The sequence below is a fragment of the Miniopterus schreibersii genome, assembly GCF_964146895.1.
Source record: "Miniopterus schreibersii genome assembly, chromosome: 22".
Classification (NCBI taxonomy): Eukaryota; Metazoa; Chordata; class Mammalia; order Chiroptera; family Miniopteridae; genus Miniopterus; species Miniopterus schreibersii.
Window position 1 is genome coordinate 15,217,698 of NC_138124.1, and position 27,859 is coordinate 15,245,556.

General features: G+C 55.5%; 1 protein-coding gene across 4 annotated transcripts; it reads left to right on the plus strand.

Annotated features, from left to right (window-relative positions):
• The first annotated feature begins 274 nt into the window (after positions 1-274).
• On the plus strand, positions 275-26,950 carry ZNF592 (zinc finger protein 592). 4 transcript variants are annotated; one of them, XM_081124470.1, is made up of 11 exons: positions 275-355; positions 10,139-10,247; positions 12,592-12,677; positions 14,660-16,949; positions 20,023-20,201; positions 23,466-23,642; positions 23,912-24,071; positions 24,184-24,471; positions 24,583-24,695; positions 25,007-25,142; positions 25,590-26,950. In XM_081124470.1, the coding sequence occupies exons 4-11, from the start codon at positions 14,679-14,681 to the stop codon at positions 26,088-26,090; spliced, it is 3,825 nt and encodes a 1,274-aa protein (XP_080980596.1). In that variant the 5' UTR covers positions 275-355; positions 10,139-10,247; positions 12,592-12,677; positions 14,660-14,678; the 3' UTR covers positions 26,091-26,950. The 4 variants fall into 4 exon arrangements, with proteins under 4 accessions (XP_080980596.1, XP_080980597.1, XP_080980598.1 ...); XM_081124471.1 differs by lacking the exon at positions 12,592-12,677 and having other exon boundaries at positions 284-355; XM_081124472.1 differs by lacking the exons at positions 275-355; positions 12,592-12,677 and adding an exon at positions 815-834.
• Positions 26,951-27,859: the final 909 nt, after the last annotated feature.

Consider the following 27,859-nt stretch of genomic DNA (forward strand, 5'->3'; position numbering starts at 1 on the left):
AGGCCCTGGGCCGGGGTCTCGGGGGCCGGGGTCCCGGGTCAGCCCCGCTCGGAGCCGCGGGGTCGGGACCGCGCAGCCCGACTGGGCGGGAGGCGGAGGCGGAGGCCGGGCCGGGGCAGCCCCGCAGCCCGTCGGCCGCGCCGCGCTGGGCCGGTGCCCAGGTCCGAGCCGCCTTCCGCCCGCCGCCCCGCCCGCGGCCCCAGCCGGGTCCCGCCGCCAGCCCGGCTCCCGCCCCCGCTCCGCCCCCGGAGCCGCAGCCCCGCCCGCCGCCGCCGTCGCCATGTTGTGGCGCCCGCAGCCGGCGCCGGGGACGCGCGCGGCCGAGCCCGGGGCCTGCCGCCGCCGCCGCCGCCAGGTAAGCGCCCCCCGCGGGCCGGGCCGGGCGGGGCCGGGGCCGGGGCCGCCGCCGAGGCCGCCCGAGCGCGGGCCGGGGCCGAGCGGACCCCGCGGCGGCGAGCGCGCGCCCGCGACGGGGCCCCGGCCCTGCAGCCAGGCGGACCCCGCGCGCCGCCCCGGGCGCAGCCGCTGCCCCGACCGCCGCCCGCGGGGCCCGGCCGCCTCCCCACCCCGCCCCCGGCCCCGCCTCGCCGCCCCCTCCCCGCGCGCGCGACACCGGCCGCCTCGCCGACAGCCCGCGGCCCCCGCCCGGGCGCCGATAACGGGGCGCTTTCCCCGCCGGGACGCCCTGTCACCCGCGTCCCCGCCGCCCGAGGCGCTGGCGCCCGCAGGAGGCGGGACCTCGGCCGCGCGACCCTCCCGGGCGCCCCGCGGTCCCTCCCCCACCCGCCCCCGCCCGAGGGGCGACCCGGGGCCGGACTCCCCGCGCGCGGACAGGTAGCCCTGCCCCTGCCTTTGCCCCGGAGCCGGAGCGGGGTTCGCGGGGGTCCCGGGGGCGAGCGGGCCCGCGGTCGGGGTGGAAACGGCCCCTCCGCAGACGCTCTTCCTGCCAACCCGGGGGGGAGGCTCAATGTGACCCGAAGGCGGACAGAGGACGGAGCGGCGGCTGCCGGACAGATGGCCTCCTGGCCGCGGGTCCGCGCGTGCGCGGGGGAGGGGTCCGCGCGACCTTAGGTGCGCCCGCCGCCGGGAGCCGGCTGCCGAGAGCTGCCCGGGAACTCGTTACTTTGTATCTGTTTGTTTGCTTATGTATCTGTTTGTGTTTGTTTGTTTGGAGTAGGCCAGAGGCGGCGTGGAAAGCCCTGGATCGCACGAATCCCGCAGGCCCGTCCGGGGGGCAGCGCGCCTGGCCCCCAGGACTCGCCTAGGAGGGGGCGCGGGGCAGGGTGGTACGTGGCCCCGGGGGGTGGGGGGGTGGCCCACTCGCCTGCCGTCAGCTCCGGGTTCACGCGGGGCCTGCCCCCCGAGCATCTGCTCGTGTGAACCGTGTGGCTGAGCCTACAGGATGTGGACAGACAGATGCCTGGCCCGGGAGGTGCGTGGTGGGATCCTCAAACTCGCAGGTCCATTGCCGAGTGAAAGAGGAAGTGTGGTGGCTTTAACACGTTTTTTGACCATTTTGACCATTTCCCCCACCATCACCCCCCATGGGTCGTTGGCTTTGATTCATTAAGTGTTTACTGAGCACTTACTATGTGCCAGACACTGGCCTAGGTGTCGGGAGCGTGGCCGGTGAACCAGAAAGACGTGTTTTCGCTGGAGCTCATAGCCTGGGGGGTGGGGGGGTGGCGGGGGCAGGCCCAATAATAAACAAGTGATGTGGAAATTGCATCCAACAACACGTATTTATTAAGAAGCGGTGTGCCAGGCATTGTTTCAGATGCTGTAAAGGCAGCAAGCAAAAAACCAGCTCCCCTTGGGGAGCTTTCGTTTTTGTAGGGGGAGAGAGAGTGAAGTACAACGTGTAGTAAAAAGATAGAGTGTGTTAAAAAGTGCTAAGCGCTGGGGAGAAAAGGAAAATCGGGAAAGGGGATATGAGATACCCGGTGGGGTTGAATTCACACTTGCGCGGCCTGGGAAGGGCTCCTAAGAAGGTGGCCTTCTGAATAAACCTGTGACATGATACACGGATCATTTCGAAGTGGGATGTGCGCACAGGGGAGAAAGATGAAGAAAGTGGGGGGAGAGCGTAACTGGGCCCTGATTTGGGCTGGGGGCTTGCGGAAGGAAGTGATGATCAGGCCTAGACCCGAAGGAGGGTTAGGAGTTAACCATGTGTGGAGCAGCCCAGAGCTTGGCCAGTTGGAGGAAGTGAAAGAGGCCTTTGTGGCTGGGGGGGGGGGAAGGGGGGGAAGGGGGGGAGGGAGAGGGGAGATAAGTCTGCAGAGGGTGGGTCAGATCACAGGGGGCCTTGGGCACAGGCCTTACTTTGGATTTCATCCCTGGGTATTATTAGGAACCTTCGAAGGGTTTTAAGTATGTGACATGGTTACATTTACATTTTGAAAGGTCTCTGGCTTCTGTATGGGGCATGTACTTTGAGGTAAGCAGGTAAGGAGGGCAAGGCTTTCAGTGTTGAGTGGCCCCACTCCTTGCTTGGTAGGCTTGGAAAAGTCTCAAGCAGCCTGGGGGAGACCCTTTTCCTCAGCGGGTCTCCGTTGCCCAGCTTTTAGGAAGGGAAGGGAAAATGAATTAGCATTTACGGAGCGCGTGCTAGGCTGGGCGATCAGTTTTAGAGACTTTTGCTTAGGCTATCGCATTTAATCTAATCCCCTCTGCACCCTAAGAGAAAGGGGTTGTCCTGCCCCTTGACAGATACAAGCCCAGAGGGGACAGAAAACAAGCCCAGAGGGGATAGACAACTTATCTTAAACCACCTCTGTAACACAATCTGCATTCAAACCCAGGTCTGCCTGATTCCAGAGCCCCGTGGCTCCCGAGCTAGACGACTCAAGTTTGCATCTTGCTTCCGCACAGCTTCTAACTGAATGATCTTGAGTAAGTGAACCTGTCCTGTGCCTCAGTTTCCTGGTTGGGAAAGCTTCATGCTTTCCCCAGATTACCTAAAGATAAAAAGGACCCATCCCATAAGGTTGACATGTGGATCACATTAATTAAGCCATGTAAACATTGTGATGCCTAGCTCAAATATGAGTTGCTATTACTGTTTAAACATTTTAAGCATCCACGCTGCCTCTCAGCATATTTCAGTCTTTTTGGAGGAGATTAAATATATAGATAATTAAATTCTTGAATTTTTCGAGACTCTCATTCCCTTTTTCCTCTAAATAACTTCCTCCTGCCATGTTCCATGTATGTGATCAATCATTCAACATTAATCTCCCACTTCATTTGTGACATTGTGCTAGGACTTACCGATACAAAGTGACTTCCTTCTCTGAAGAAGCTCAGGGTATCCAGGGGAGGTAAGGTATTTTAAAAGGATGAGCTACAATGTATTTAAGAAGTTCTCTAACATACCTGTAATTAGAGACCTATCTGGAGCAGTAAGAACTTCAAGGCCGGGGGACGTGGGGAAGGCTTCTGGGAGGAGGTGGCTTTTGAACTGGGCTTCAGAGGAAGAATAGGAATTTTACAGGCAAGATTGGGCAACAGACATTCTAGGTAGAGAGAACCATGTGTGAAGACATGGAGTCATGAGAGGCTTGGATTGTCTGGCGACGAGGCTGGAAAGCCGAGTTGGAGCCGTGAAGGGCAGGTCAAGAAGCTGGAATTTTATTCTGTATACCATGGGGAGCTGTCAGCGAATATTATATATATCAGATACTTACAGTGGTGGGTGTTGGCCGTTAAAGAGTAGAGACACATGTCCTGCCGGAGGTGGCTTTATATGGGCGGGGTCAGTATGCTTTAGGGTCTGGTTCTCAGTTTTTATAGACCCAAAATTCAGTTTTCGCAGGACTCTCAGCGCTGATTGGGCCCCGGGAGACTGACTTACTAATCAAACTTGGAAGAGACTGATACATACACTCAGTGTATTAACCAGCCACGAGAAATGAAACTGCAGAAAGACATGTTTTTGTCTTCTGGCTATTGCCTCCCCACCCCCACCCATTTCGCGCCGTGGCTAGGACACGCTAACAAACTCTTTTTGCTCTTTAACTCCTGTTTGTCTTTCTTGGGCTCCGTGAAAACTAAGCCTTTCTGTTAACATAATTTTCCCTCCGGCTCTGTGGATTGTAGTCAACAATGATTAGTAATTGGTAGAAGGAAAGATTCTGCGTCGGTTGGGTGGGATCCCGTGTTTGTGAAACTTGCGGAAGAGGAGGGATAGCTTTTTTAGAAACAGACTTGGAAAAAAGGGGTTCCCTCGAATTGGGTTCCTGGAGGAGGTTTGCAGATATTTATTTATTTATTGAGTTTATTAGGGTGACCTTGGTTAATAAAGTTATGTAGGTTTCAGGTGTCCAGTTCTGTAACTCATCGGCTGTATATTGTGGGTTCACCACCCCAAGTGAGGTTTGCAGATTCTAAGTGGCATGGATAATTTTGTGGCTGGGGGCCATGGGGTTGGGGACAGATGCATCGGACACTGTTTCAGGAAGCAGAGGTCTGTGAACTCATGGAGGGGGGGGAGTGTGTGTGTGGGGGTAATTGCACTTGAAGGAGAAAATGATTTATAATCTTCATTTTCCATACACATTAGCGACTGAAAAGAAAGGAGCAGTTCCTGCCGTCTGTTCATCCTGGTGTCTGTCTGTCCGGGTGGTAGGGGTAGTGAGCGTTCCTACTGGATTGCAGTCTTCATGAGGTTCGAGCCTCTTACACCCTTTCTGCTTCTGTGACACTGGGCAGAGGGGCGGGCCCTCTTAGGGTTTTCAATCTGTATTTTTCTACAGTGAAAAATGAAATCCAAATAGACCAACCTAGATTGTGGATTAATTACTTCCCTTTTAAAACTCTAAAATTAATTCCCCAAGAACATCCAGGTAGGACACTTAGGAATTCAGATAGATATACAAAGGTTAAAAACAAAAAACTAACCAGACGTGGAGCTAATGTCAACATTTGGATATTTAGTGTTTGTATTAGGCCTTTATCTGCAGCTCTATCTTTATATGTAAGTTTGTTTCAACTTTTATCTCTTCCTACAAGAACGGGAACGTCCTGAGTAGGGGAGAGTTCTGAGGTGGAGCAGTTGTGTGCACCCCAAATCTCTGTTTCCATTTGTGGGCACCTGGGCCAGTGTCCCCCCTTCAGTCTCTAGGAGCGTGGGATGTGATGCCCATTAGCTAATTACTTCTGAGAAATGTTTCCAGGGTATCCGAGTGTTGCCTCAGCCGACCATTCGCTTTTGTTTGACAGTGGGAAGTGTGTGTGTGTGTGTGTGTGTGTGGAAATGACATAGCTGATCCTTTTTATGACTCAAAGGAAAGTTAATGAACACCTTTCAAGTTTGGTATCGCCCCAGAGTCACTTTTCAAACCTGTTAGCACCATGACTTTCGGTAAATCCCTTGCCGTCTCCGTTTCAAGATTCTGAAGGTGTTGTATCAAGAGGTAAGGGGTGGCCCCCTTCCTTTCATTAACACACTCCAGGAGTTGAAAAGTCTGTATGTGTGACTGATTGTGGAAAGGCTGCCACAATGTTGCATGAAAAAGTAGCATGTCTGCCAAGAGATGAACTCCTGGCCACCAATCTGTGTGTGTGTGTGTGTGTGTGTGTGTGTGTGTGTGTGTGTGTGTGTGTGTGTGTGATATCTGTATGACATTGTCATTTCTGCTTGTGAGAGCTTCAGAATTATTGGATCCCCCTGAACATTTTCCAAGCAGTCCAGGGGTGGCATTAAGGGTCTTTTGCAAAAATAAAGCCACAGTCCTACACCCCAGGTCTACCACGGAACAGCTCACTTCCTCTCTGCAGAGTCGAGTTTACTGTAAGATTCCTTACCGCTGAGGAGTGGGATAGGGGTGGTTTTTACTTTTTTTATTATTATTATTTTTTCCCCCCTATCATATGAATTTTCTATAGGCTTGTATACCATCTTTACAAAAACAAACAAACAACCGGTAAGTCTGTTTTCATTTTAGAGTCAAACATTGAATGCCCCAAAGCAAAGTCTCAAGCTTCCCAGAACTGTGTCCCTGTGGAAGATGTGCTTTTGCAGCTGGCCACCCCCGATTTGGTCACATCTCAAAGAAGATGCCTTCTTTAGAGACGCAGTGGACACGGCTCTTCCAGGCAGGGGGATTAGGCTAGGACTTCTGACCGAGGTAGGCCCTGAGTTTGGAGAGCAGGGCTGCACCCACCTGGGAGGAGCCGATGAGTAGAGTCTGACTTGGCTGCTGCTTTTTTTTTTCATTCAGCAGTTGAACAGTTAAATCCGTCATCGGAATGACTTGGCTTCTAGCTTCATTTGTTGGCTGTTTTCTGTAAGAGTGCTTTTAAAGAAATCACTCCTTTTGGGTGTGGTCCCGGGCCTTCTCCGCGGACCACAGGGCTCAGTCTGCACGTCAACAGGGAAGATGCTGGAGGCCCTGGCGTTACGACCTGGGGACCACTGAACTCCAAAGGGATGGGGTTCTTGTGTGTAAGCCTCACGTGTATCCCTGGGATTTCTCCCTACCGGGGGCTCGGCCTTTCTTGGGGCTGAGGCAGGAGGGAGGCGGTTTCTTCCTCATACCCACCCAGTCCTTGGACACAGGAGCACTTTGCCACATTGCCCTTGGCAGGCTGGAGCTGCATGTGGACCAGAGGAGTGACTCCTGCTCCACTTTTGCCGCCCAGGTTTGCTGCTGTTGACAGCGTTCTACCTCCTCCTGCCAGTTCAGTTCCTGAGGTTGAGGTTCTTCCTTCAGCCAGCTGAAGAGCAGAGTGAGACCCGGCCGGGGGGAGGGGGGTGGGAGGGGGTTTGGAGGTGGGTGTCAGGGCTATTCCAGGGCCTGCAAACACATGTGACCGACACAGAGCTTTGCCATTTTGAGAGGAGAAGGGAGCCCAGGGGTGGGCCGCGAGCAGCTGTTGGGATTCTTCTGGGGGTTGGTGCAGCCAGGGCTCTGGTCTGTGTGGGCAGGGGCTGATCTCTGCCTTTGCCTCTGTGGACAGACTGCAAACCCGGCCTGAGCCGGCTGAGGTCGTCAACACTGCTGCACTGCCCGATACTTTGTACGTCTTCAGGCACTTAAAAACATTAGGTGTGCGATTTATGCTACTGTTAATATTGTCATTTTTAAAATATGTCTTTATTGATTTCAGAGAGGAAGGGAGAGGGAGCGAGAGAAACATCAATGATGAGAGAGTCGTTGATCGGCTGCCTCCTGCACGCCCCCTACTGGGGATCGAGCCTGAAACCCGGGCACGTGCCCTGACCCGGAATCCAACCGTGACCTCCTGGTTCATACTGTTATTTTTACTTTATTTTTTTAAAATATACCTTTATTGATTTCAGAGAGAGGAAAGGAGAAGGAGAGAGAGAGATAGAAACATCAACGACAAGAGAGTCATTGATCGGCTGCAGCCTGCAACCCAGGCATGTGCCCTGACCGGGAATCGAACCCTGATCGCCTGGATCCTAGGTCAACGCTCAACCGCTGAGCCACGCCCGGCCGGGCCATACTGTTATTTTTAATTAGAGTGTTTACTTGTATTTGAGATTCTGTGGAGCCTGTTAGCAGCTGGGCCGTCACTGACCAATAGCCCACAGTTGCTTGTGAAAGGCCCACCCTGGGCCCTCCCCTCCCACAGGGTGACCTGTGGGACATGATGAGAGAGTCATGGGAGATGAACTTTGCCCCCAAGGGGGTCCCCCCACAGAAAGCAATTAGAGAACACTTGGCTTCCAGACCAGAAGGGTCTTCAGGGGGCTTTTCTTTCTGCGGGTGGTGGTTGCTTTCACACAGGCCACCCCCTGAGATGGCTGGGGTTACCTCTAGGGAGCTGTCTCTGGTGCTCAGAATGGATTGAGTGGCCATTTGGGAGGAGGGAGGTGGCGGCAACGATGTAATCTCATCTTCCCTCTCCTGCCTCCCTTCGACACTGCTTCTTTGAGCATCTGTACCCATTAAGAGAAGGTGCAGCCACCTGTCCACGCGCATGAGCCCCAGGGCCTGTCATGGCATCATTGCAGCTCCGTTCCTCCGGGTCTAAGGCTTTTGCGTTTCCATTTAGGGTCCCCTTTTAAAATATTGACACCCCCTGGGAGAGGTCAGACTCTTAGCGGTTCATCACCAAACAGTAGCTTTAATTACCAGGAATTAATTAAGTCCACGGGGAGGAAAACTGGGACCCCGGCAGGCACTTGTGGGCAAAAGTGCCCGAAGGGACACGCTCCTGCCGGGCAGGGGAGAAGTGAGAGCAGCAAGAGAAACTCCCGTGCCCGTCGGTGGTTGTTGGCGGGTGCTGCTGGGTGTTATATAGGGTACAGCACTGGTACCCGGGGCTTTGAGGCAGGGAGGGGGGGTTGAGCTGACTCTTAAAGGGTCGGGGAGATTGTTTTTATGTGCTCAGTTTAGAAGTTTGTGGAGCATTCAAGAAAAAGCACCCTCATGATTGTATACCTAGTGATAGGGGAGTGGTCCAGGCCTAGGTTACAGAGGCTCTTCAGAGCCTGTCCCTCGGGTTGGAGCTGATGCGTGAGCCCGAGGAAAACTGGTTCAGGTTTGTGAGCAGAGGGAGTGACGAGATGGAAGCGGTGCTTCGGGAAGATTGGTCTTAGGGTGACCGTGGGGAGACCGGAGGCGGCGAGGGAAAGGGTAGCAAGGACAGGGACATCCGCAAGACTTGGTCAGGGCGGATGCTCCCCAACCGGTGCTCCCAACCTGGGGGAGCTTGAAGTATTTTCCGGGGCTTCAGGTGGGGCACAGGTAGGAGAAAGGGAGGGAGGGCCTCCTCAGGGCCTCGGCTCTGGTGATGAGCGTGCGGTGGGGTCCTGCACCGGGCCTGCGGGCGTCTCGGACCGCACCCAGGCCAGGAGCCTGCCTGTTCTTCCTGGTCTGTCCCAAAGTAGCTGCCAGGGCTCTGGGAGCTTCCTCCCGAACCTGCACACGCAGGATGGCACCCGTAACGTGTGCGTTCACTCACCTCCTTTCCTGCCTCCAGAGTTTTATCTGTTTCTTTGGACAAATTGTCTTTGACTCACAGACCCGCTTGGATTGGATTAATTGACTTGGAAATACTTATTTCCAAACGGTTTACGTTTCGTTAGGCTTCTAGCCCGTTTTTTAGAAAGGCTTTTGCCAAGCTGAGATTAGTGGAGCGATTTTGACAAGATCGGGTTCTTAGGATCTTTCGGTACAAGTTGTGTTTTGAGACTGGTGTTTCTGATGTAGTCATTTGTAGAGTAAATATCTGAGTGTCCGCTACGTGCCACGCACTATTTTAGGCATTGGGGTGTGTAACGGGGAACAAAATAAAGGAAAAAATCTACCTTCACGGAGCTCCTGTTCGAGTGGGGGGGGCGCTTACAGACAGTAAGTAAAATATAAAGGGCGAGAGACGGTGAAAAGTATTTTGGAGAAAATCAAAGCAGGGGTGGAAGGCCAGGGAGGCTCAGCGGGAGGGAAGTCAGAGAAGCCTGACTGATTAGAAGACCTCTGAGCAGATGTCCGAGGGAGGAGCCCTCAGAGGGGAGAGACAAGCGAGAGAGCGAGTCCTTGAGGCCCGAGAATGCTGGAGAGTTTACGGAACAGCCAGGAAATCAGCGTGGCTGGGGCCCGAGCGAGGAGGGGAAAGGTCGGGAGAGGAGCCGGCGGTCCCCCGGGGCCTGTAAGTCCTGGCGGGGCCCTGAGCGTCAGTGAGACGGGGGCGTGAGGGGCTGTGCCTCGCTTGGGAGGGTTGCCCCGGCTGCCGGCGGCGGTGGAGGCTGTGGGGCTCAGCTCTCAGCTAAGAGTGGGCCTCGAGAGGCGGGATCATCTGGGAGCCTTCCCCAGGCCAGCTGCTCGGGCCACCCAGGCCCCAGGGCCAGCGGGAGCACGTGTGTGACTTCCGAGACTCACTCAGTGCCTTTGCTCTCTAACCACTGGGTGGCTGTCGCAGCTTCGGATTCCTGGGGCCCAGCCACTCCCCAGGTCGGTGGGCCCAGGTTGAGTCCTCAGCCCAAACCCCCACACAGTGATGGGGAAGGTGTGGGGCTGAGACAGGTTTTGTCTTTGGCTATATTTGGGGCCTGCATTGAATGTATGTTTGAGATTTTTCTCAGGGTTTGACTTACACTATTATTATTATTAATCTTTAACATTTATCTCCAGGCCCATTAAAAGACATTTTTCTCTCCTTTCCGTAGGTGGTGTTTGGACACTAGACTATGTGCCTAGACCGAAGCTGCTCCTCTCTGCACAGCTCCACGCCCCCAGCAACACCCGCCACGCCTGTGCTTTGAGATCCTTCCTGAGGTACGATGTCCGGCTGACCCTGGCTGGCCTTCGGGGGCTGAGAGTTCGGATGCAGGCGATTTTCTGTTGTAGCTGTTCCCTGGTAGTTATTACTTTAAATTGTAGTAAAACATAATTTTTTTTTTTTTGAGGAACCGCCGTGCCATTTTCTGTAGTGTCTGCACCGTTTAACGTTCCCAGCGGCAATGAACGGGGATTCCAGTTTTCCACAACCTCACTGACACTTGTCGGATTCTTTCATTTAAAAAAAAATAATAATAGTCATCCTAATGGGTGGGACCTTGGTGATTATCTGGCTGGACCCACGGAGCCCACTAAACCAGGATCTGGTGCCTGTTGTGTCTAAATGTACCAAGGGAGAGAAAATCATACGATAAACCTCCCTGTGCTCCTCACGCAGGTTCCCAGTTGTCCATCCACAGCCAGTCCTGCTTCATTTATACACCCCCTCCCCTGCTCTCTTCCTCTCGTCCTGTGTTATTTTGAGGCAGATTCCAGACATCACATTATTTTATCTGTAAACATTTCACCGTGTGTCTGAAAAACACAAGGGCTTTAACATTTCGTTTCGTCTGATGGTAGAAGGTCACGTAGGGATGGGTGTTCCTTGGGACATAATTCCGTCATTCCCTTGGGTCACGAGGGACGTATATCGTGAGCACACGCGTGGGCCCCGGCCACCCCTCTGGGCTCTTGGTGAAAGGCTCCCGTGGCTGGGGCCCTGCTTTCCCGCAGGAGGCCGACTGCCCTGAGGTCTGAGCCCACCTAGATCTCAGTGGAGAGGGGAAGGGGGGGAAGGGGGAGGGAGAGCCTGGGAGAGCAGGAGGGGGGAGGGACGGGGCACAGGGGTGGGAAGGAGATGAGTGTATGTATATGTGTGTGGAGGCATGAGAGAGGCAAAGAGGAGAGGGGTGAGGGACAGAACACCTGGGAGAGAAACTTTACCAGGCCCCGATTCGCCAGCTCCTAAACTCCCCACGTCATCTAAGGGGACCACAGGGATACCCCTGGACTCGTAGCACGCTCCTTGTCCCCTCTTGCTGTGGTTCTCAGAGCTGGCCTTCTTTCCACTGGCGTCACACTCGGCCCGTCCTCAGGACAGATAGCCGGTGGGCACCTCCCGCCAATGAAATATTTGGCTTAATCACCCTGCAGGAGCCCGGGCTTCATAGACAGGTGCCCCTTCACGTAGTCCCCTTCCCACTGGCAAGGTCCCATCACCTCTAGACGTCTCTTCATTTATAGCAACATTTTAAAGGCAAAACGCAAGTAACTGCAAATTTGCCAGCTGCCTGACCAGTCGTAAACCTGCTTAGAAACCCATGACTAACCTCGAACAATCATAGTTCTGGACAGATGAGCCCGTCCAATCTCTCTCCCTTTCTAACGGGGTGGGTTCCCTTCCAGTGAACGCACAGGAGCTCACAAACAGACGAAGGAAGGAGCAGTTACAGGGGCAAGAGCAGGGTCACAGTCACGAGTACTCGAAACACAGAGTTTATTGTTGTGTTATTATTTGTTTGTTGGAGCACTTACAAGATTGTACCTGCGTGCACTGTGCCATTGTGATGATCTTCTGAGTTACAAAGCTGTCGTAATAGTCAAAACGTGCCCGCCTTTTCCATGCAAACACCTGTAAACCTGCTCCCCCCCCCCCCATATGTAATAGGTGCTGTGAAGAAAAGGCCGACTGAAGGGGCAGAGATTGGCAGTGGGGGTGGGGATTGCTGTCTTCTGCACGGTGCTCATAGAAGCCTCCCTGACAAAGTGATATTTGAGTAAAGACCCAAAGGAGACAAGGAGGGAGCCCGTGAGATCGGAGGGGAAAGGCATTCCAAGCAGAGGGAATATTAAATGCAAAGGCTCTGAGCAGGAGGGTGCCCAGAGTGCCTGGGGAGCAGCAAGGAGGCCCGTGCACGCCTGGAGCAGATGGGGTGATGGGGGAGGCTGGAAGGCAGTTAGGTCACCTTGCCAGGTGGGTCGTGGTAGAGGCTGGATTTTACTGAACTGCAGTAAAGGTAGAAAATCATGCCATAGGGAGGGACAAGTGAAACAAGCACAAGGGAGGGCGAGGTGGCTTGTGACGGGCAGGCAGAGGAGCCCTCCCCCTCCCTGCCTGTAGGATGCCTGTGCCCTGGGGGAGCCCTCAGTGCCAGGCATCGGTCTTGGCACTTGGTAAACATCTGATGAGTGACTCTTCCTTTCCAAGAGGCCCGATTAGGCCAGTGCACTGGGATCAGCTGGAAAACTTAAAATGCAGGGTTCCATCCCAGACCCGCTGAATCAGAATCTTCAGACCGGGAGCTGGGACTCTGTATTTCAGCCGCATGTTACTCTCTTTCAGCCAGTCCAGCAGCAGTCCGCAGGCGAGACTCGGGGAGCCACTGGACCAGATAACTCCTGAGGTGTCCCCTCTGGCTCTGACGTCCTGTGAGTCTTGTTAGAGTGCTTGCAATACCACTCCATTCTCGGGAAATGGGGCTTTTGGTTGGGGCGGAAGGGCCTGGGCAGGGAGAGGAGAAGCTGCCTCTCTCTGGGTGAAGGTGAAGGGACCAGGGGCAGGGGCATCAGCTAAGGGTTTGAGAGGCATCAGGCATGGACCTGGGAAGAACGTGGGACTCTCTTTTTTTCTTTGTTTTTCTTTTTCTATTTCCTTTGATCCAGCTAAAGTTTCTCCCTTCTCCACCACCCATGGGTGCACATGTCTCTCTCTGACCAGTGTCACAGCCACAGTCCAGGCGGAAGCCCCTGCAGGTCCCAGGGGCAGTGGCTCACACCCCTGCTCACTCACTCGGCCTCTGGGCCCTCACCAGCTTCCATTCCTGGTGTGGAAGACACTCCCCTACCTGGCAGCCCATTCGAGCACTTCCTTCTGGTCCCAGCTTCTGCTAAGTAATCTTCCCCTTCCCCCCATCTCTCTGTCTTTTACTTCCTTGCCCCCGCTATGCTCTTTTTTCTTAAAATGCAAATCTGAGGGCAACTTTCATTTGCCTGTTTTTAAACCCTTAACCGTTGAACCCAGATTATATCAATATGTAAGCCCTATCAGCGGGGGAGCAGGGTAAAGAGTTCACCCACAGGTCGTAAAACACACACGTCCCTTCTTCTGGTCCTGAACCAGCAAACAGTCGCAAGTTCAGGGAACCTCGCTTGCGTTGTCTCTGCTAGCCCAGCGCTCCTCCACCCCACGGCTTTCTGCTTTCGCTTTCACCCGGTAAATCCGCGTGCCACATGCTGTTTGCTCCCAGCTCAGTAAACAGTATGTTCAGTACAGATCAGGTTTTCCTTAATGCTCCTTGAGCGCCTCTGCCCCCTTGATGTCAGCTACCAAGCTGGTAAGGCTCTGGGACGCTGAAGCAGATGCAGGGTTTCTGGTCAAACAAGGGAGATGGCCATGTTTTTCTTAGCTCTACTAAGTTCAGCAACAAAGGAGATGTTGGGTTTTCCTTCCCCTGCCTGGCAGGTTTAAGCCAGCCAGCTTCAAGCCCCACTAGGTGTGAGTATCATAGTAATTTCCTAAGGGAAGGCCTGCCCCTGGGCCTCGGGTTTCCCCTGCTGTGATATTCCAGTAGCTCTGACTCTGTAGATCATGAAGGAAACAGGTGGATTTTCTTTTCTTTCTGCATTAAGTTAAAAATAAAATTGAGGGCATCTCCACAACTGTTCCTGGACGATTTGATAACTACGTGGTACGTGCTTTGAGTCACCCTGCCCCTCAGATTCAGTGGTCTACTCACCAACCAGTAACAGTTTTAGAGTGAAAATTAAGGAATTAAGCAGATGCTGGCTAGAATAAAAAATACCAAGGGGATAATATAGTTTTTTAGCATGTACTCGTGAGACACCATACATTCTGGCAGCAGCAAATCATTTAGAATTTGATTCAATTTTATGCTGCAGGAAACCAGAGTTATGCAAAGTTAATGATTGCTAAGAGTCCACTAGCAGAACGTATACCAAGTCACATATATGAACCAGACGTTTTCTAAAGAAGGGAGGTGCTGAGCCATGCCTTTTCTTCAGGGGCGAGTGACTGGGTGTTTGTGCCAGTGCACGTGACCGTGGCTCAGTGATGCTCCCTGACAGGTGGAGGGAGGGTGCTGTGCCTGTGCCCTCTTGGCTGTGCAACCAGCCAGGAATGTCTAGGTGCTGAGGTGTAAGGCCTGCCAGGCTTGTCACTACATATAAACTCCCCCCCCCCCCCCGCCCCCGCACCCTTCTCTCTGTGTCCTTAGCATTTTGGAAGCCCGTCGGGGTAAAACACAAGTGCGTGACTTCCCACAGTGCAGGGGTCTATGCACGGGCGTGTCAGCTGCGAGTGTGTCCGTGGGACGGGTGTGTGTGGAAGATGACGCTTGGGTAGAGCCCAGCAGGACCCTGGTGATAGATTCTGTTCTCTGTTTCTGTTATAGCCCTTGCCAGCATCCAGCCATGGGGGATATGAAAACTCCAGATTTTGATGACCTTCTGGCTGCCTTTGACATCCCAGACCCCACCAGCCTCGATGCCAAGGAGGCCATCCAGACGCCCAGCGAGGAGAGCGAGAATCCCCTCAAACCCCCAGGCCTGTGCATGGATGAGAGTGTGTCCTTGTCTCACTCAGGGTCAGCCTCAGACGTGCCGGCCGTGAGTGTCATTGTCAAGAACACCAGCCGCCAGGAGTCGTTCGAGGCCGAGAAAGACCACATTGCTCCCAGCCTCCTACACAATGGATTCCGGGGCTCGGACCTGCCCCCGGAGGCCCACGGCCTGGGCCACAACTGTGGGAAGTTTGATTCCCCTTTCATGAATGGAGACAGTGCCAGGAGTTTCCCGGGCAAGCTGGAGCCTTGCAAGTCAGAGCCAATACCGACCTTCAACCAGTTCAGTCCGATCTCCAGCCCAGAGCCCGAGGATGCCATCAGAGATAACGGGTTTGGGCTGAAGCCCAAGCACTCTGACAGTTACTTCCCGCCCCCTCCCGGGTGCGGGCCTGTCGGGGGCCCTGTCCTGGAGGCTCTGGCTAAGTTCCCAGTCCCCGAGCTGCACATCTTCGATCACTTTTGTAAGAAAGAACCCAAGCCAGAGCCCCTGCCCTTGGGGAGTCAGCAGGAGCATGAACGAGGGGCGCAGAAGGTGGGGGAGCCCCACAAGGAGCTGGATGCCAGTCGCTTCTTTGGGGAAGCTTTGGAGTTCAATAGCCACCCCAGCAACAGTACTGCAGAGCCCAAGGGGCGCGCTGCGGAGCTCGGCTCCTGCTCATCGGTGCCCCCGAGGCAACGCCTTAAGCCAGCTCATTCCAAGCTGTCCTCCTGCGTTGCGGCCTTGGTGGCCCTGCAGGCCAAGAGGGTGGCCAGTGTTGCCAAGGAGGATCAGCCCGGCCACACAAAGGATCCCCCAGGGTCCACGAAAGAGGGCTCCAAAGGCAGCCCCAAAATGCCCAAGTCACCAAAGAGTCCCCGGAGCCCCCTGGAGGCCACTAGAAAAAGCATGAAGCCATCGGACAGCCCTCGGAGCATCTGCAGTGATAGCAGCAGCAAAGGCTCCCCCTCTGTGGCTGCCAGCTCCCCACCGGCCATCCCCAGAGTCAGGATCAAAACCATTAAGACATCGTCAGGGCAAATCAAACGGACTGTCACAAGGATCCTGCCAGACCCCGACGATCCCAGTAAGTCCCCTGCCGGGTCGCCTCTGGGGAGTGCCAGTGCGGAGGCCCCCAGCGAGGTGCCAGAGGACGAGGTCGCCACCCTGCCTGCAGTGGAGCACTTTCCTGATGGGGGCACAGGTGCAGGGAGCCCCCAGGGTGATAGGAAAGGGGCCGAGAGCGCGACGAAGGCCAGTGAATCTTCGTCTCCCAGCTGCAGCTCTGGGTCCCGGGTCTCGAAGGGAGCGGCCCCCAGCGCACAGGCGGGCAAGAAGCAACAGCAGAGCACTGCGCTGCAGGCGTCCGCCCCGGCCTCTGCCACCCTCCTGCCCAAGGCCGTGCACCTGGCCAACCTGAACCTGGTGCCCCACAGCGTCGCCGCCTCAGTGACGGCCAAGTCGTCTGCGCAGAGGCGGGCCCAGCCGCAGGTCACGCAGATGTCAGTGCCCCTGGTCCACCAGGTCAAGAAGGCCGCCCCGCTGGCCGTGGAGGTCTTCAACAAGGTCCTCCACAGCTCCAACCCCGTGCCCCTCTACGCGCCAAATCTCACCCCTCCCGCCGACAGCAGGATCCACGTGCCAGCCAGCGGGTACTGCTGCCTGGAGTGCGGGGACGCGTTTGCCTTAGAGAAGAGCCTGAGCCAGCACTACGGCCGGCGGAGCGTCCACATCGAGGTGCTGTGCACGCTCTGTGCCCAGACGCTGCTCTTCTTCAACAAGTGCAGCCTGCTGCGGCACGCCCGCGACCACAAGAGCAAGGGGCTCGTCATGCAGTGCTCGCAACTGCTCGTGAAGCCCATCTCCACGGACCAGATGTTTGCGCCGGTCCCCGCGAACTCCTCTGCGAATCCCTCTGCCCCAGCGGCGGCCCCGGCCCCCGCGCCCCCGGCCCCTCCGTCCCCCAAGCACAGCCCCGCCTCGGACAGTGCCAGCTCCACCATCCCGGCCTTGCCGCTCTACCCAGACCCCGTGAGGCTCATCCGGCACGGAATCAAGTGTCTCGAGTGTCACAAGCAGATCCGCGACCACACGGTCATGGCGGCACATTTCCAGAGGACCGCGGAGAAAACCGAGGGGCTGGTAAGTGGCCCTTCCTGCGGCCGACGTCACGCTCCGGCTCCCCACTGGCTCCGTGTCGGGCGGGGAGAGAGAGGCTCATCCGTGGGGGCAGGAGAGCTGAGAGCTAGAAGATGTTTGTCTCGACGGTTCACGGCCTGCTTGAGTGAATAAGCCCCATGGTCCACTCAGCTCCCACCCAGTGGGCTGTCAGGGCCGCTCATCAGGCCTGGGCTAGGCCTGGACCGGACAGTGCCGTCATCTCTGGCAGGCGTCGGTGCAGTCTTCACAGGTGCCCGGGCTCAGGGCAGAGGTAGATGACACTGCTCCGCGCCTGGGCCTGCCCTTCTGAGCACCATGCTTTTACCACGTTCTGCCCACAGTGGACACAGCTCTTTGAGCAGAATCCTTTGGGGAAACTGCAGCCGGGCCAGCCTCAGGGTGATGTGGGCGGAAGGAGAGCAGACAGACCTGCGGGCCCTTCCTTCCCTCTGTTCTCACCCCTCTAGGAAAGCAGCTGTGCTTCCCTGCTTCCCATTCTTGGTTATGTTTGACGGGATCTGGCTTTGTTTTTTAAAAAAGGCATCTGTGCTGAGAATACCCTTTGGCGCCCTCTGTGTCAGTGTCCTGCCCGGGGAAGGAGTCTCTCCATGACCAGCCATGCCCCTGCACCAGCCTCCCGCAGCCAGTGCTGCAGAGCCTGGGACGAGAGCACGCACAGCAGCTTCTTACTTCGGTTCAGCAGGGCCCTGTACACCTGCTGGCGGCCCTTGAGTTTTGTGCTGTTCCGAGCGCCCCGGCGCGCGTGGGGCTCCGAGCTGAGCGCGGGGGGGGTGCCAGCGGGAGGGAGTCGCCCTCGGCTCACCACCCAAACAGCTGCCCTGTGTGCAGACTCAGAGCAGGGCTGAAACAGGCTCGTCAACATAGTTGCAGAGAGTGCCTCCTAGGACCTAGCTCACCGTGACGCCACAGGTGACTTTTAAGCGTGGAGGAGGGGGAGAGGCAGGGGATTCAGGTAGAGGGAGGCAGGTACGTGAAATCGCCCGTGTTTGTGAGATCGGGGCGTCGTCAGGAGTGCGGCCAGCCTCAGGGGTACTGGGGGAGAGGCGGAGGAATTCGGTGGGACCGCGGGGCTTCTGCAGTTCCAAAGGGGCCAGCGAGGTGCCGCAGGGCCGCTGTTGCCTGCATGTTCACCTCCTTTTCTGTTTGTGTTTTCCTTCCAATGGGTCAGGCGGAGTATGGCCCCTCTGGCCCTTTCCTCAGGGGGCTTCATGTACCAGCAGGGATGACTTGGTCCCAGGTCAGTCTTCTGAGTCATGTGAGCAGGACCGTTGCCAGAGGTGGTCTGATGCCTGGGCCTCTGGTTTTTTCCTACACTGTTCCTCACCCTTCTTCTAAAGTGCGAGCGGAAGTCTGGGTGTAGGATCCCAGGCTGGCACCCCTCTCATCCTGCGTCTTCTCTGGGTCATCTCCTCTAGTGGGAGCTGGACACCAGGGCCCCCCAGACAGGAAGGTGGGAGTACCCAGGAGCACTGTCAGGCCTCTCTCGGCCTCGGCCCAACTAACCCCTCTCAATTTCCTGCCCGTAAAAGTGGACTCCGAGTCTCCGAGAGAGGGTGAGGCTTGAGCTCTGGGATCAAAACCCTGCCTTGAAAGCTGTTGGACTTGGGTTTCCCGGAGCAGTACCCTAGCTTCAGGTCATGTCTAGGGTAGGGGGTGGGAGGGGTGGGCCTCCACTCTAGGGAAGTGTTTTAAATTTCTTGTCCAACTCCACCCGATCGGACCCCCCCTTTTTTTTTATTATGTGTTTTGTTTTTTTAAATACCCCTCACTCAGAAGGGGGAGAAAGAGAGAGAAACACGGATGTGAGAGAGACACATGGACTGGCTGCCTCCCGCACACACGCTGACCAGGGCCGGGGATGGAGCCTGCAACCAAGTACGTGCCCTTGGCTGGAATCGAACTTGGGACCCTTCAGTCCCCCGGCCAATGCTCTAGCCGCTGAGCCAAACCATCTAGGGCTCAATTTTATTTTGTGTTGGTTTGAGGTGTACAGCTTAGAGGTTAGACAGTCCTGGTTTACATAGTGTTCCCAGTTAGTATTAAACATAATAAGATGATTAAGTTACTCTCATTCCTTTTTATACTTGGCTGGCTTGAATCATTTCCCAAATAAGTGCTATGCGTCGCAGTTGTTCAGAGTTTCTCTTATATCTGTGAGCTCCCCTCCCCTCTCTTTTTTCGCCTTGCAATTTATTTGTGGAAAGAGCTGGGTTTGTCCTGCAGAGGCCCCACGTTCTGGATTTTGCTGATAAAAGCAGAGCTCCTTTCCTGTCCTCCGTAACAGCTTGTCTCCCTGCACAGCTCCTCGGACCCAGGTCAGGCCGCCCCAGGAAGCAGTGTAGTTGCCTCCTCTTTGCTAAGAAGGGCTTCTGCAGATGTGGGCACCCGCTCAGCCCGTTGCTCCCCCTCTGGGTGCCTGGGTTCCGCCCGTTAGCGCTCCGGTGAGTCTGGCTGCAGGACTCGTGTTCCCTCGGATCTATCCGTACCCACCCAGAGTGGACAGGCAGGGCTGAGGGAATGGAAACTGGCAAGACCACTCCGTCTGCCTGCACTTGGGGCTTCTGCAGCCAGTCAGGGTAGGCTCCAGTCCCCTGAGGAAGTCGCCGAACCATCTGACAAGGTGTTGAGTAGGAACCACCTCTGCCAAGCTAGGGTGAGGCCCTGGGGAGTCTGGCAGTGAATTCAAGAGGCGCCTGAGGCCTTTGGAGAGGAAAAGCTGGTCCTCTGCTAAGCCCAAGGAAGAAACACTCAGTCCTAGAGCAGGACTGATCTTTGGGAAAACTGGGTCAGGTCTGTCTCTGATTAAGATAAGAGGTAAAGCTTGCTTGGGTGTCAGTACCAACACCTTCAGTGAGGCCTGGGGTGTCCCAGTACCCTAAGAGAGCTGGAAGAGAGAATGGTCGTGCGGGGTTTGGGGGTCAGGGAGCGGGACAGTTTATTCTGACCCTTGTCCTAAGAAAGCCAGGCAGCTGCGATTGGAGAGCCACGGGCCTGCGGCACCTGCGTGAACCGTTTCCTCGGTTTTCTTCCCTAGACTTGCCAGGTGTGCCAGATGCTCCTGCCCAACCAGTGCAGCTTCTGCGCCCATCAGCGGATCCACACGCACAAGTCCCCTTACTGCTGTCCGGAGTGCGGAGCCCTCTGCCGCTCTGCCTACTTCCAGACCCACGTGAAGGAGAACTGCCTGCACTATGCCCGCAAGGTGGGCTACAGGTGGGTGATGCCTGTCCCGCCGTCCTGTCCCGGGGTCGCCCAGTGGCCCGTCCTCCTCCTGGGCCGGAACTTGTTTCAGGTGGACCTGGGTCTTCAGAGTCCCGGGCTCCAGCCTCGTAAGACAAGCACGTGGATTGGTCTGTGGACAGACGTTCTTATTTTCTAGAGAGCAAGAGTAAGGAGTTAAAAAAAAATTAAACATTGGCAAAAATAGGGAGATTCGGATATCTATATAACATTCACTCTGCCAGCTTGGTTTTTAAAAATACATAAATTCAGTTTGCTCACAGTTATTGTGTCTGGGGTATTAAATTTAAAGTACTGTTTCAGTGATAAATTTACTTAACTGCAGCACTTTTACATGTTCCCAGTTCTCATTAAGAAATGGAGCTGCCAGATGTCAGACCGCGAGGGCTCTGGTGTCTTCATGTTGATTAGTTTTAGTCAGTTTGTGAGAAGCAAGCGAAACCCGAGAATGGAAAAAATGATCGGCCTCCTAGTAAAAACAAGAAAAGTCCTTTAGACCGAATCTCCTCCGTTGTGTCAAACATACAAGAGCAAGAAGTCGTCTTCAGGAAAAAGAAATAGGGGAGACTCCCTCCAGAGCTCACTGATCTGTAACCTTCACGCCGACCCCCTCAGGTCCTCTGTGCTGGTTTTACTGCATTTGGGAGTTTCTGCATCTCGGGGTTCACTTCTGAAACTTGGTTTTGCCCAGATTTAGTAAGGTTTTCTTCTCTTTGGTACTTAAAAAAATTTATTTAGTTCATTGAACTTTTTTTGACTACTTGTTATTCCCCTTAGCACTGGGCTAGGATATAAAAGCGATTAAAACACAGCCCCTGCGCTCAAGGGGAGGGGGTCCCGGCCTGGTAGGTTATAAACGTGTGCGTGGAAATTGTAACTTAGTGGTCAGTGCCCCCTCTGTGGCGCTGGTAGAGCCCAGGCCTTGCACAAGCTTGTATTCCGTGGCAGTCATTTGGTCTTTACCCCGCGGACAGTGAGAAGCTACAGAAAGACTTGCAGCAGGGCAGGATGCCGCTAGGTCGTTGACATGTTACATTAAGGAGGGTGGAGACTGGAGACGGTTTGAGAGGCAAGTGTGATGGTCCAGATGAGATGCCGAGGGCTTGGGACGGAGGGAAGGTAGAGCCGGGAGAGATTCGGGAAGTACAAGCGTCGGTGCTCGATGGTAGCTTGTGGACGGGTGTGAGGATGGGGAGGGGATAGTGATGACTCCCAGGTTCCCGTCTGGCTGTAAACATTTCCAAATGCAGACTAATTTCTTCACGTGGTATGGAGAACAGAGAATCTAAAGCACGTGAGAAACGAAACAACCAGCGGCGGGGTTGTGTAAAGCCCTTGACCACCATGTTGCAGAAGAGCCGGGGCTGGCAGCCCCCCAGGCTACGTTTTTAAACCAAACACCTGACGAGTGTTTTTACAGTATCCTGTGACATGAATACCTTTCTAACTTTGACTTAAGCGTGTGCCGCTTCTTCCAAGATCCAGTCCAGTCCAACAGACATGCAGTCAACACTTAGATTTTTGTCTTTGAATCTCGAACCCAAGAAATTTCCAGTAGCGCCGACGGGTTAATAGATTTTTTTTTTTGGTTTGTTTTCTAATTATTTTACTTTCTTATATAAGAGTAAAAAGAAACTGTTTCAAAAGCAGTTTAGTTTTCCGGGCCTTTTTGTAAGGAATGTCAGCTAAAATGTGCTGTGACTCAGCAGCCACAGAGGGGTCACCGAAGGTAACAGATGTTAAAATCCCCAATGATCGGTCTTTGAGGTCGGAAGACACACACACTAACACACCATTCATTACAGTTCAGATCTTCTGTCATTATGTTTTTCGGTAACAGCTTTATTCAGGTATAATCTACATACTGTGCAGTTCACCCGTTTGCTGTGTGCAGTCCAGCGGTGGACAGTCAGGCACCACAAGCAATTTTAGAACATTTGCATCACCCCCCCAAAAAAACAGCCCCTGTATTCACTACCCCCCCCCCCCCCGGTCTGTAAACGACCACCGACTTACTCTCCGTCTTACAGATTTGGCTCCTGGACGTTTCCTATAAACGGATCACGTAGCATGTGCTCTGAGCATAATGTTTTCAAGACTCATGCAGGTTGTAACACACAGCAGCAGCCTTTCGCTCTGTTCTGTGGCCGAATGACCCCCCGCTGTGCGTGTGCCGCGTGTGGTCTGTCCACGCCTCAGCTGGCGGGCACCGGTTGGCTATCGGGGAAAATGCTGCTGATGGATACTTATGTACGCGTTCTTGTGTGGATATATGTTTTCAGTTCTTGTGAGTTCATACCCAGCAGCGGAATAGCTAGGTCACAGGGTAACTCTTAAGTTTAACTTTAAAAAAAAATTGATTCCAGAGAGGGAGAAAGAGAGAGTTGTAAGCGTACTTTATATATTCTGGATACACGTCCCTTGTCAGATTCGTGACTCGCAAATATTTTCTCTTGTTCTGTAGGTATTAACATTTTAAAATAAATTCTCAGAAAGCGCCTGTGTTCCACTTCATTGAGCTTTACTACAGTTTCACAGTATTATTTTGTTTTATATTATTTTTGCTATTTCTTGAAGACATTGTAAAAAGCCTTTACTTTTTGTTGCTGTTGTTAAGCCTCACCCAAGGATGTTTTTTCCATTGATTTTTTTTTTTTTTTTTTAGAGAGAGAATGGAATGGAGGGGGAGAGACAGAGAGAGAGAGAAACATGGATGTGAGAGAGACACAGAGATTGGTTGCCTCCCGCACGCACGCGCCCCAACTGGGGCTGGGGATCGAGCCTACAACCGAGGTACATGCCCTTGGCTGGAATCGAACCCGAGACCCTTTAGTCTGCAGGCCGATGCTCTAACCGCTGAGCCAAACCAGCCAGGGCATCTCTCTCTTCCCTCTCATGCGCCAAGTTCCTGGCTCTCCTGTGGCAGGGGGATGTGCCATTCTTGGACCACTTGCTTCCCTCTCCAGTCCCACCAACTTCTCTCAGTTGGGCTCAAGGTTTTGGTTTGCAGAAGAATATCCTCTGGCCAGTGAGGGGAGGGGAGGCTTTCTCCCACCTTCTCCACCAGGTGTGGCCTTGGGCTTGGGGGACCCTGGGCGACCGCACTGCAGTAGGCAGGCTCTCAGGATGGAAGACTAAGTGCCCGAGGGAGCGTCCCAACGTGGCTCTGTTCCGGCCCCATCCCTGCTTCCGCAGGACCACCTCTGGGTCTCATCTCCACCCCTGTCTGTCATTCAGGTGCATCCACTGCGGGGTTGTTCACCTGACGTTGGCCTTACTGAAAAGCCACATCCAGGAGAGACACTGCCAGGTTTTCCACAAATGTGCTTTCTGCCCCATGGCCTTCAAGACTGCCAGCAGCACTGCGGACCACAGCGCCACCCAGCACCCCACCCAGCCCCACAAGCCCTCCCAGTGAGTGCAACTTCAGGGGCAGCCGGCCTGTGGGGCAGAGCCCAGTGGCCTGGGTGCTGTTGGGGGAGGTGTCAGGTTGAACCAGGAGCCGGGGCTAATGGCAGACATGTCTGGAGTCTCCCGAAGACACCCTGAGGCTGGGGAGTATCCGCCCTGGCTCAGAGTCCTTTTTCCTAAGCCCCATCCTGGTTGAGAGCAGAGCGGGCAGAGGGCTGTGGGGTTCTCGCAGCAGAGCCGTGGCCACCTCATGCCCTGGGGCTTGTCCACAGGCTCATGTACAAGTGCTCCTGTGAGATGGTCTTCAACAAGAAGAGGCACATTCAGCAGCATTTTTACCAGAATGCCAGCAAGGCACAGGTGGGCGTCTTCAAGTGCCCCGAGTGCCCGCTCTTGTTCCTGCAGAAGCCGGAGCTGATGCAACACGTCAAGGTAAGTGGCCCCAGGGGAGGCGGCCATGAGCAGGGCGAGTGCTTCAGGCCGGGGGCTTTGACTCTGTGCCTCTCTCCCCCTGCCCAGTCACTAATTGCTCTCCCACCCCCAGAGCAAGCACGGTGTCCCCCGAAACGTGGATGAGCTGTCGAGCCTCCAGTCTTCAGTGGACACGTCCACAAGCCGCCCTGGTTCTCGAGTTTCCACTGAACCCCCTGCTACTAGCGTGGCTGCTCGGGGCAGCTCCCTGTCATCTGGCCGCTGGGGCAGGTCCGAGGCCCATCGCAGGGCTGAGGGCAAGCCCCGGCTGAGGAGCACTGGCTGGACCTGCCAGGAGTGCCAGGAGTGGGTTCCTGATCGGGAGAGCTATGTGTCCCACATGAAAAAGAGCCACGGTCGGGTAAGTGCAGTCCCAGGGTCGCAGTGCTGCAGATTTTGAGGCCTGTGAGGAAAAAGGTGCACCCAGGGCTGTCCTACAGTCTGACGCTTTGCTTTCTGTGGCCACTTGCAGACGCTGAAGCGGTACCCATGTCGGCAGTGCGAGCAGTCCTTCCACACCCCCAGCAGCCTGCGCAAACACATCCGCAACAACCATGACACTGTCAAGAAAGTCTACACGTGTGGGTGAGTCTGGAGAGGGAGCCAGGAGGCCCGAAGCCCAAAAAGACTCTGCCTGCGGCACCTCAGGGCTTTTTTCTGCCCTGAGGTCAGGGGTCAAAGGCAAGACTAAGCATGTTTCCAAATGGAAAAATGCTGTGGCCAGGTCAGAAATCAGGGCAGGGTAGGAGCCAGCGTCCAGAACCTGGGCTTCTGAGGCTTCCCCTTCCCGCCTCCCTCACCCCGGGCTGCACTGCCAGGCAGTGGTGAAGGGCCCTGTGTTTATGGGGAGTGGCGGCCTGTCCTTTTACACGATTTCCTCGGCCGTGCTTTTGCAGGTATTGCACAGAGGACAGCCCCAGCTTTCCCCGGCCCTCCCTCCTGGAGAGCCACATTAGCCTTATGCATGGTATCAGAAACCCTGATTTGAGCCAGACGTCCAAAGTCAGACCTCCGGGTGGACATTCCCCTCAGGTGAGTGTGGGGCCCTTGCCCACCGGAGCTGTTTGCTCGGTGAGGCCTGGAGCTGGAGGGGCACTGGGAAGGCCACAGGGTGCCCGTTTCTCATTGTGGCCAGTGCCACAGCAGCAGTGACAACTCCCCTCAAGGTGGGTCACCCTCGAGCCCTGTGTGACCACCTGGGGCTACACACAAGTAAAAGACAGGGACAAAGACCCGGGAGGCAGCCCACCGCCCTCTTGTTCCTGCTGTATCTTCAGGATGTCCATAGTGTACGTCACGTTAACAAAAGCAGTCAAAACCGCAGACAAAGCAACGCTAAACCAGCATTCAGGGCTGGCGTGACCCTAGCCTGGGTGGAGATCCTACAAGACCTTGGGCTACCCTGGTCACGTCTGGGGGCTCCTGTCTTGGGCTTGGCTTGGCTCGGCCTCGACTCAGCTCATGCCGTGTCCCCTTCAGGTGAACCATCTGAAGAGACGGGTCAGCGGGGCAGCGGATGCTCCAGGCACCGGGAACAGCGCGACCGTCTCCTCCGTCAAGAGGCACAAGTCCCTTTTCCAGTGCGCGAAATGCAGCTTTGCCACAGACTCAGGGCTCGAGTTCCAGAGCCACATACCTCAGCACCAGGCGGACAGCTCCACGGCCCAGTGTCTCCTCTGCGGCCTGTGCTACACCTCGGCCAGCTCCCTCAGCCGTCACCTTTTCATTGTGCACAAGGTGAGAGACCAGGAGGAGGAGGCGGCGGAGGCCGCGGGGCCAGACGGGGGCTCCGGGGAGGAGGTGTCCATGGAGACCAGGGAAAACGGACTGGAAGAATGTACCGGTGAGCCTTTGTCAGGCCACCCAGAGGCCAGGAGATCACCGGGCCCGGCCCCCCCGGAGGACAGTGCCCAGGACGCTCAGAGTCATCCACTGGCCTCTCAGGATCAGGACAGCCACGTACAGTCCCCTCGGGTGTGACCGGAGGCGTGGCCGTGCGTGTGGTCAGGTGCTGTGGCGCGCTGCACCCGCCGCGTGGACAGCGGAAAGTGAACGGCTCTGCCCGGTGTGAGGGTGGCGGCCGTGCCCTGGAGCAGTGTCTGCCCTGAGCTGCGGGAGCTGGGTGTGCCCCAGACCCGGAGATGTGGGGTCGCCCAGGACCCTCGCAGATCTGAATTTACTTATTTATGGCTTTGTGCTGCTTCTCAGTACCCCAACTCCTGTCTGTATCCTTCCGGCCCCAGGCTGCTTCCGCGGCCCAGTCCCAGTGCCGTCCACTCTGCTTGAAACCCCTCAGCAGCTGTGCTCTGATGGGAGGCTCCCCACCTGCTGCCGGGGGGCTTCTCCGAGCTCTCTGGGTGCTCAGAGCCCGAGAAGGGGGAAAAGGGGGGCTGGTGCAGTCCCTCTTGGAGAGCTCTGCCTAGCCTAGCCTGGCCCGGGCCTTGGTCACCTTGCCTGGGCGTTGGTCACCTTGCCCTTCCTTCCTGTCTTCTCTGGTTTTCCCCCCAGAATAGTGCCAGAGGGTTATCGCACTGGGTCATCCTGTGTGGGTGGGAGAAACTCCTGCAGCACCTCTCTGTGGGGCCCAGGAAGCAGACCCGGCCCGGGCGAGCAGCTGGGCGCCGAGAGGCAGACCCCTCGGAAGGAGGGTGCGCCCTGGTCTTGCGGCTGCCCTGCCTCTCCTGACGGGGGGGCTTGGGGCGCACAGACATTGGGTATTTGTATTCTTGCTCCTGTGCCATTAGAGAGGCTGCTGCCCAGGGAGGCCAGCCCCTCCAACTCTTGGCTACACTCATGTTGCTCAGACTATATTTCAAATAAAAGTATTCTTCTTACCACGCAGGTGGGCTCTTGTATTCCTCTTCCAGTGAGCCTGGCTGCACCCGAGGGTCTCTGAGCCGTCCCTCACTGTCCCGTTTCTAAAGGGGAGCAGTGTTCCCACGTCCAGGAAGGTCCTCTCGATTTTGGAGCTGTGGTTAGGAAACCGGGAACCTGGGGCTTCTTGCTTCTTTAGGGACCTGCTGAAGGGGTGAGGGAAGGGCTTACTGCTAGTCAACAGTCACCTCCGAGGTCTCCCCTGGCATCAGCTTTTAGGGCCTATTGAAGTTTCCTGGGCACCTCCATCTCTCCTCTGAATGCATTTTTGACCTGAGAGATCCCTTTGCTGGAGGGAGGAAATCTGCGATTTTCATGCAGTGCTCAAGAGGCCTGGTATTGCCACTGCCACGGAGAACTTACCTGTGTTCAAGGCTGCGCTGTCTTTTCACTGATGGCAAAGTTTCGCTGACCCAGCACAAGGAGCAGGCGGTGTGAGGGGGGTCCCCTGACCTCTGATCCATGGGATCCACCTGGGGGGATCTAGTGCAACCAAGTGCAGCGAGTGCTGTCCGAGTTCTTAGAGATGGTCTTTTCTAGGGAGGCCTTGACTCTCGATGATAATTAAGCCAGATAAACACGCTTGACCTTTTCACAGTTGAAAACAAAAATGGTTTTCTTGATCAAATGCCACCATTTTAGTGGAAATGCTAACAGAGCCTGGAAAGGTTGGTGCCTGCCTCCGTTTCAGAGACTCCCCCACCATGCCCACTTCCCAAGGCGGCGGTGAGCGCAGGCCGGGCCTGACTCCTGACTCCTGCCACTCACAACCAGAGCCAGCGCCAGCTCCGACGTCACCCCTTTCCTAATTCCACCTGCAGGGCACCCACCCTGCACCCCAGTTCCATTCACAGGAAATCATAGAGGGGGCAGAT

Bases quoted from the DNA above. Each gene is read 5' to 3' on its own strand.
- ZNF592 (XM_081124470.1), top strand. From the start codon at position 14,679: ATGGGGGATATGAAAACTCCAGATTTTGATGACCTTCTGGCTGCCTTT. The intron at 16,950-20,022 runs GTAAGTGGCCCT...TTTCTTCCCTAG, and splicing joins CGGAGAAAACCGAGGGGCTG to ACTTGCCAGGTGTGCCAGAT. The intron at 24,696-25,006 runs GTGAGTCTGGAG...GTGCTTTTGCAG, and splicing joins AAGAAAGTCTACACGTGTGG to GTATTGCACAGAGGACAGCC.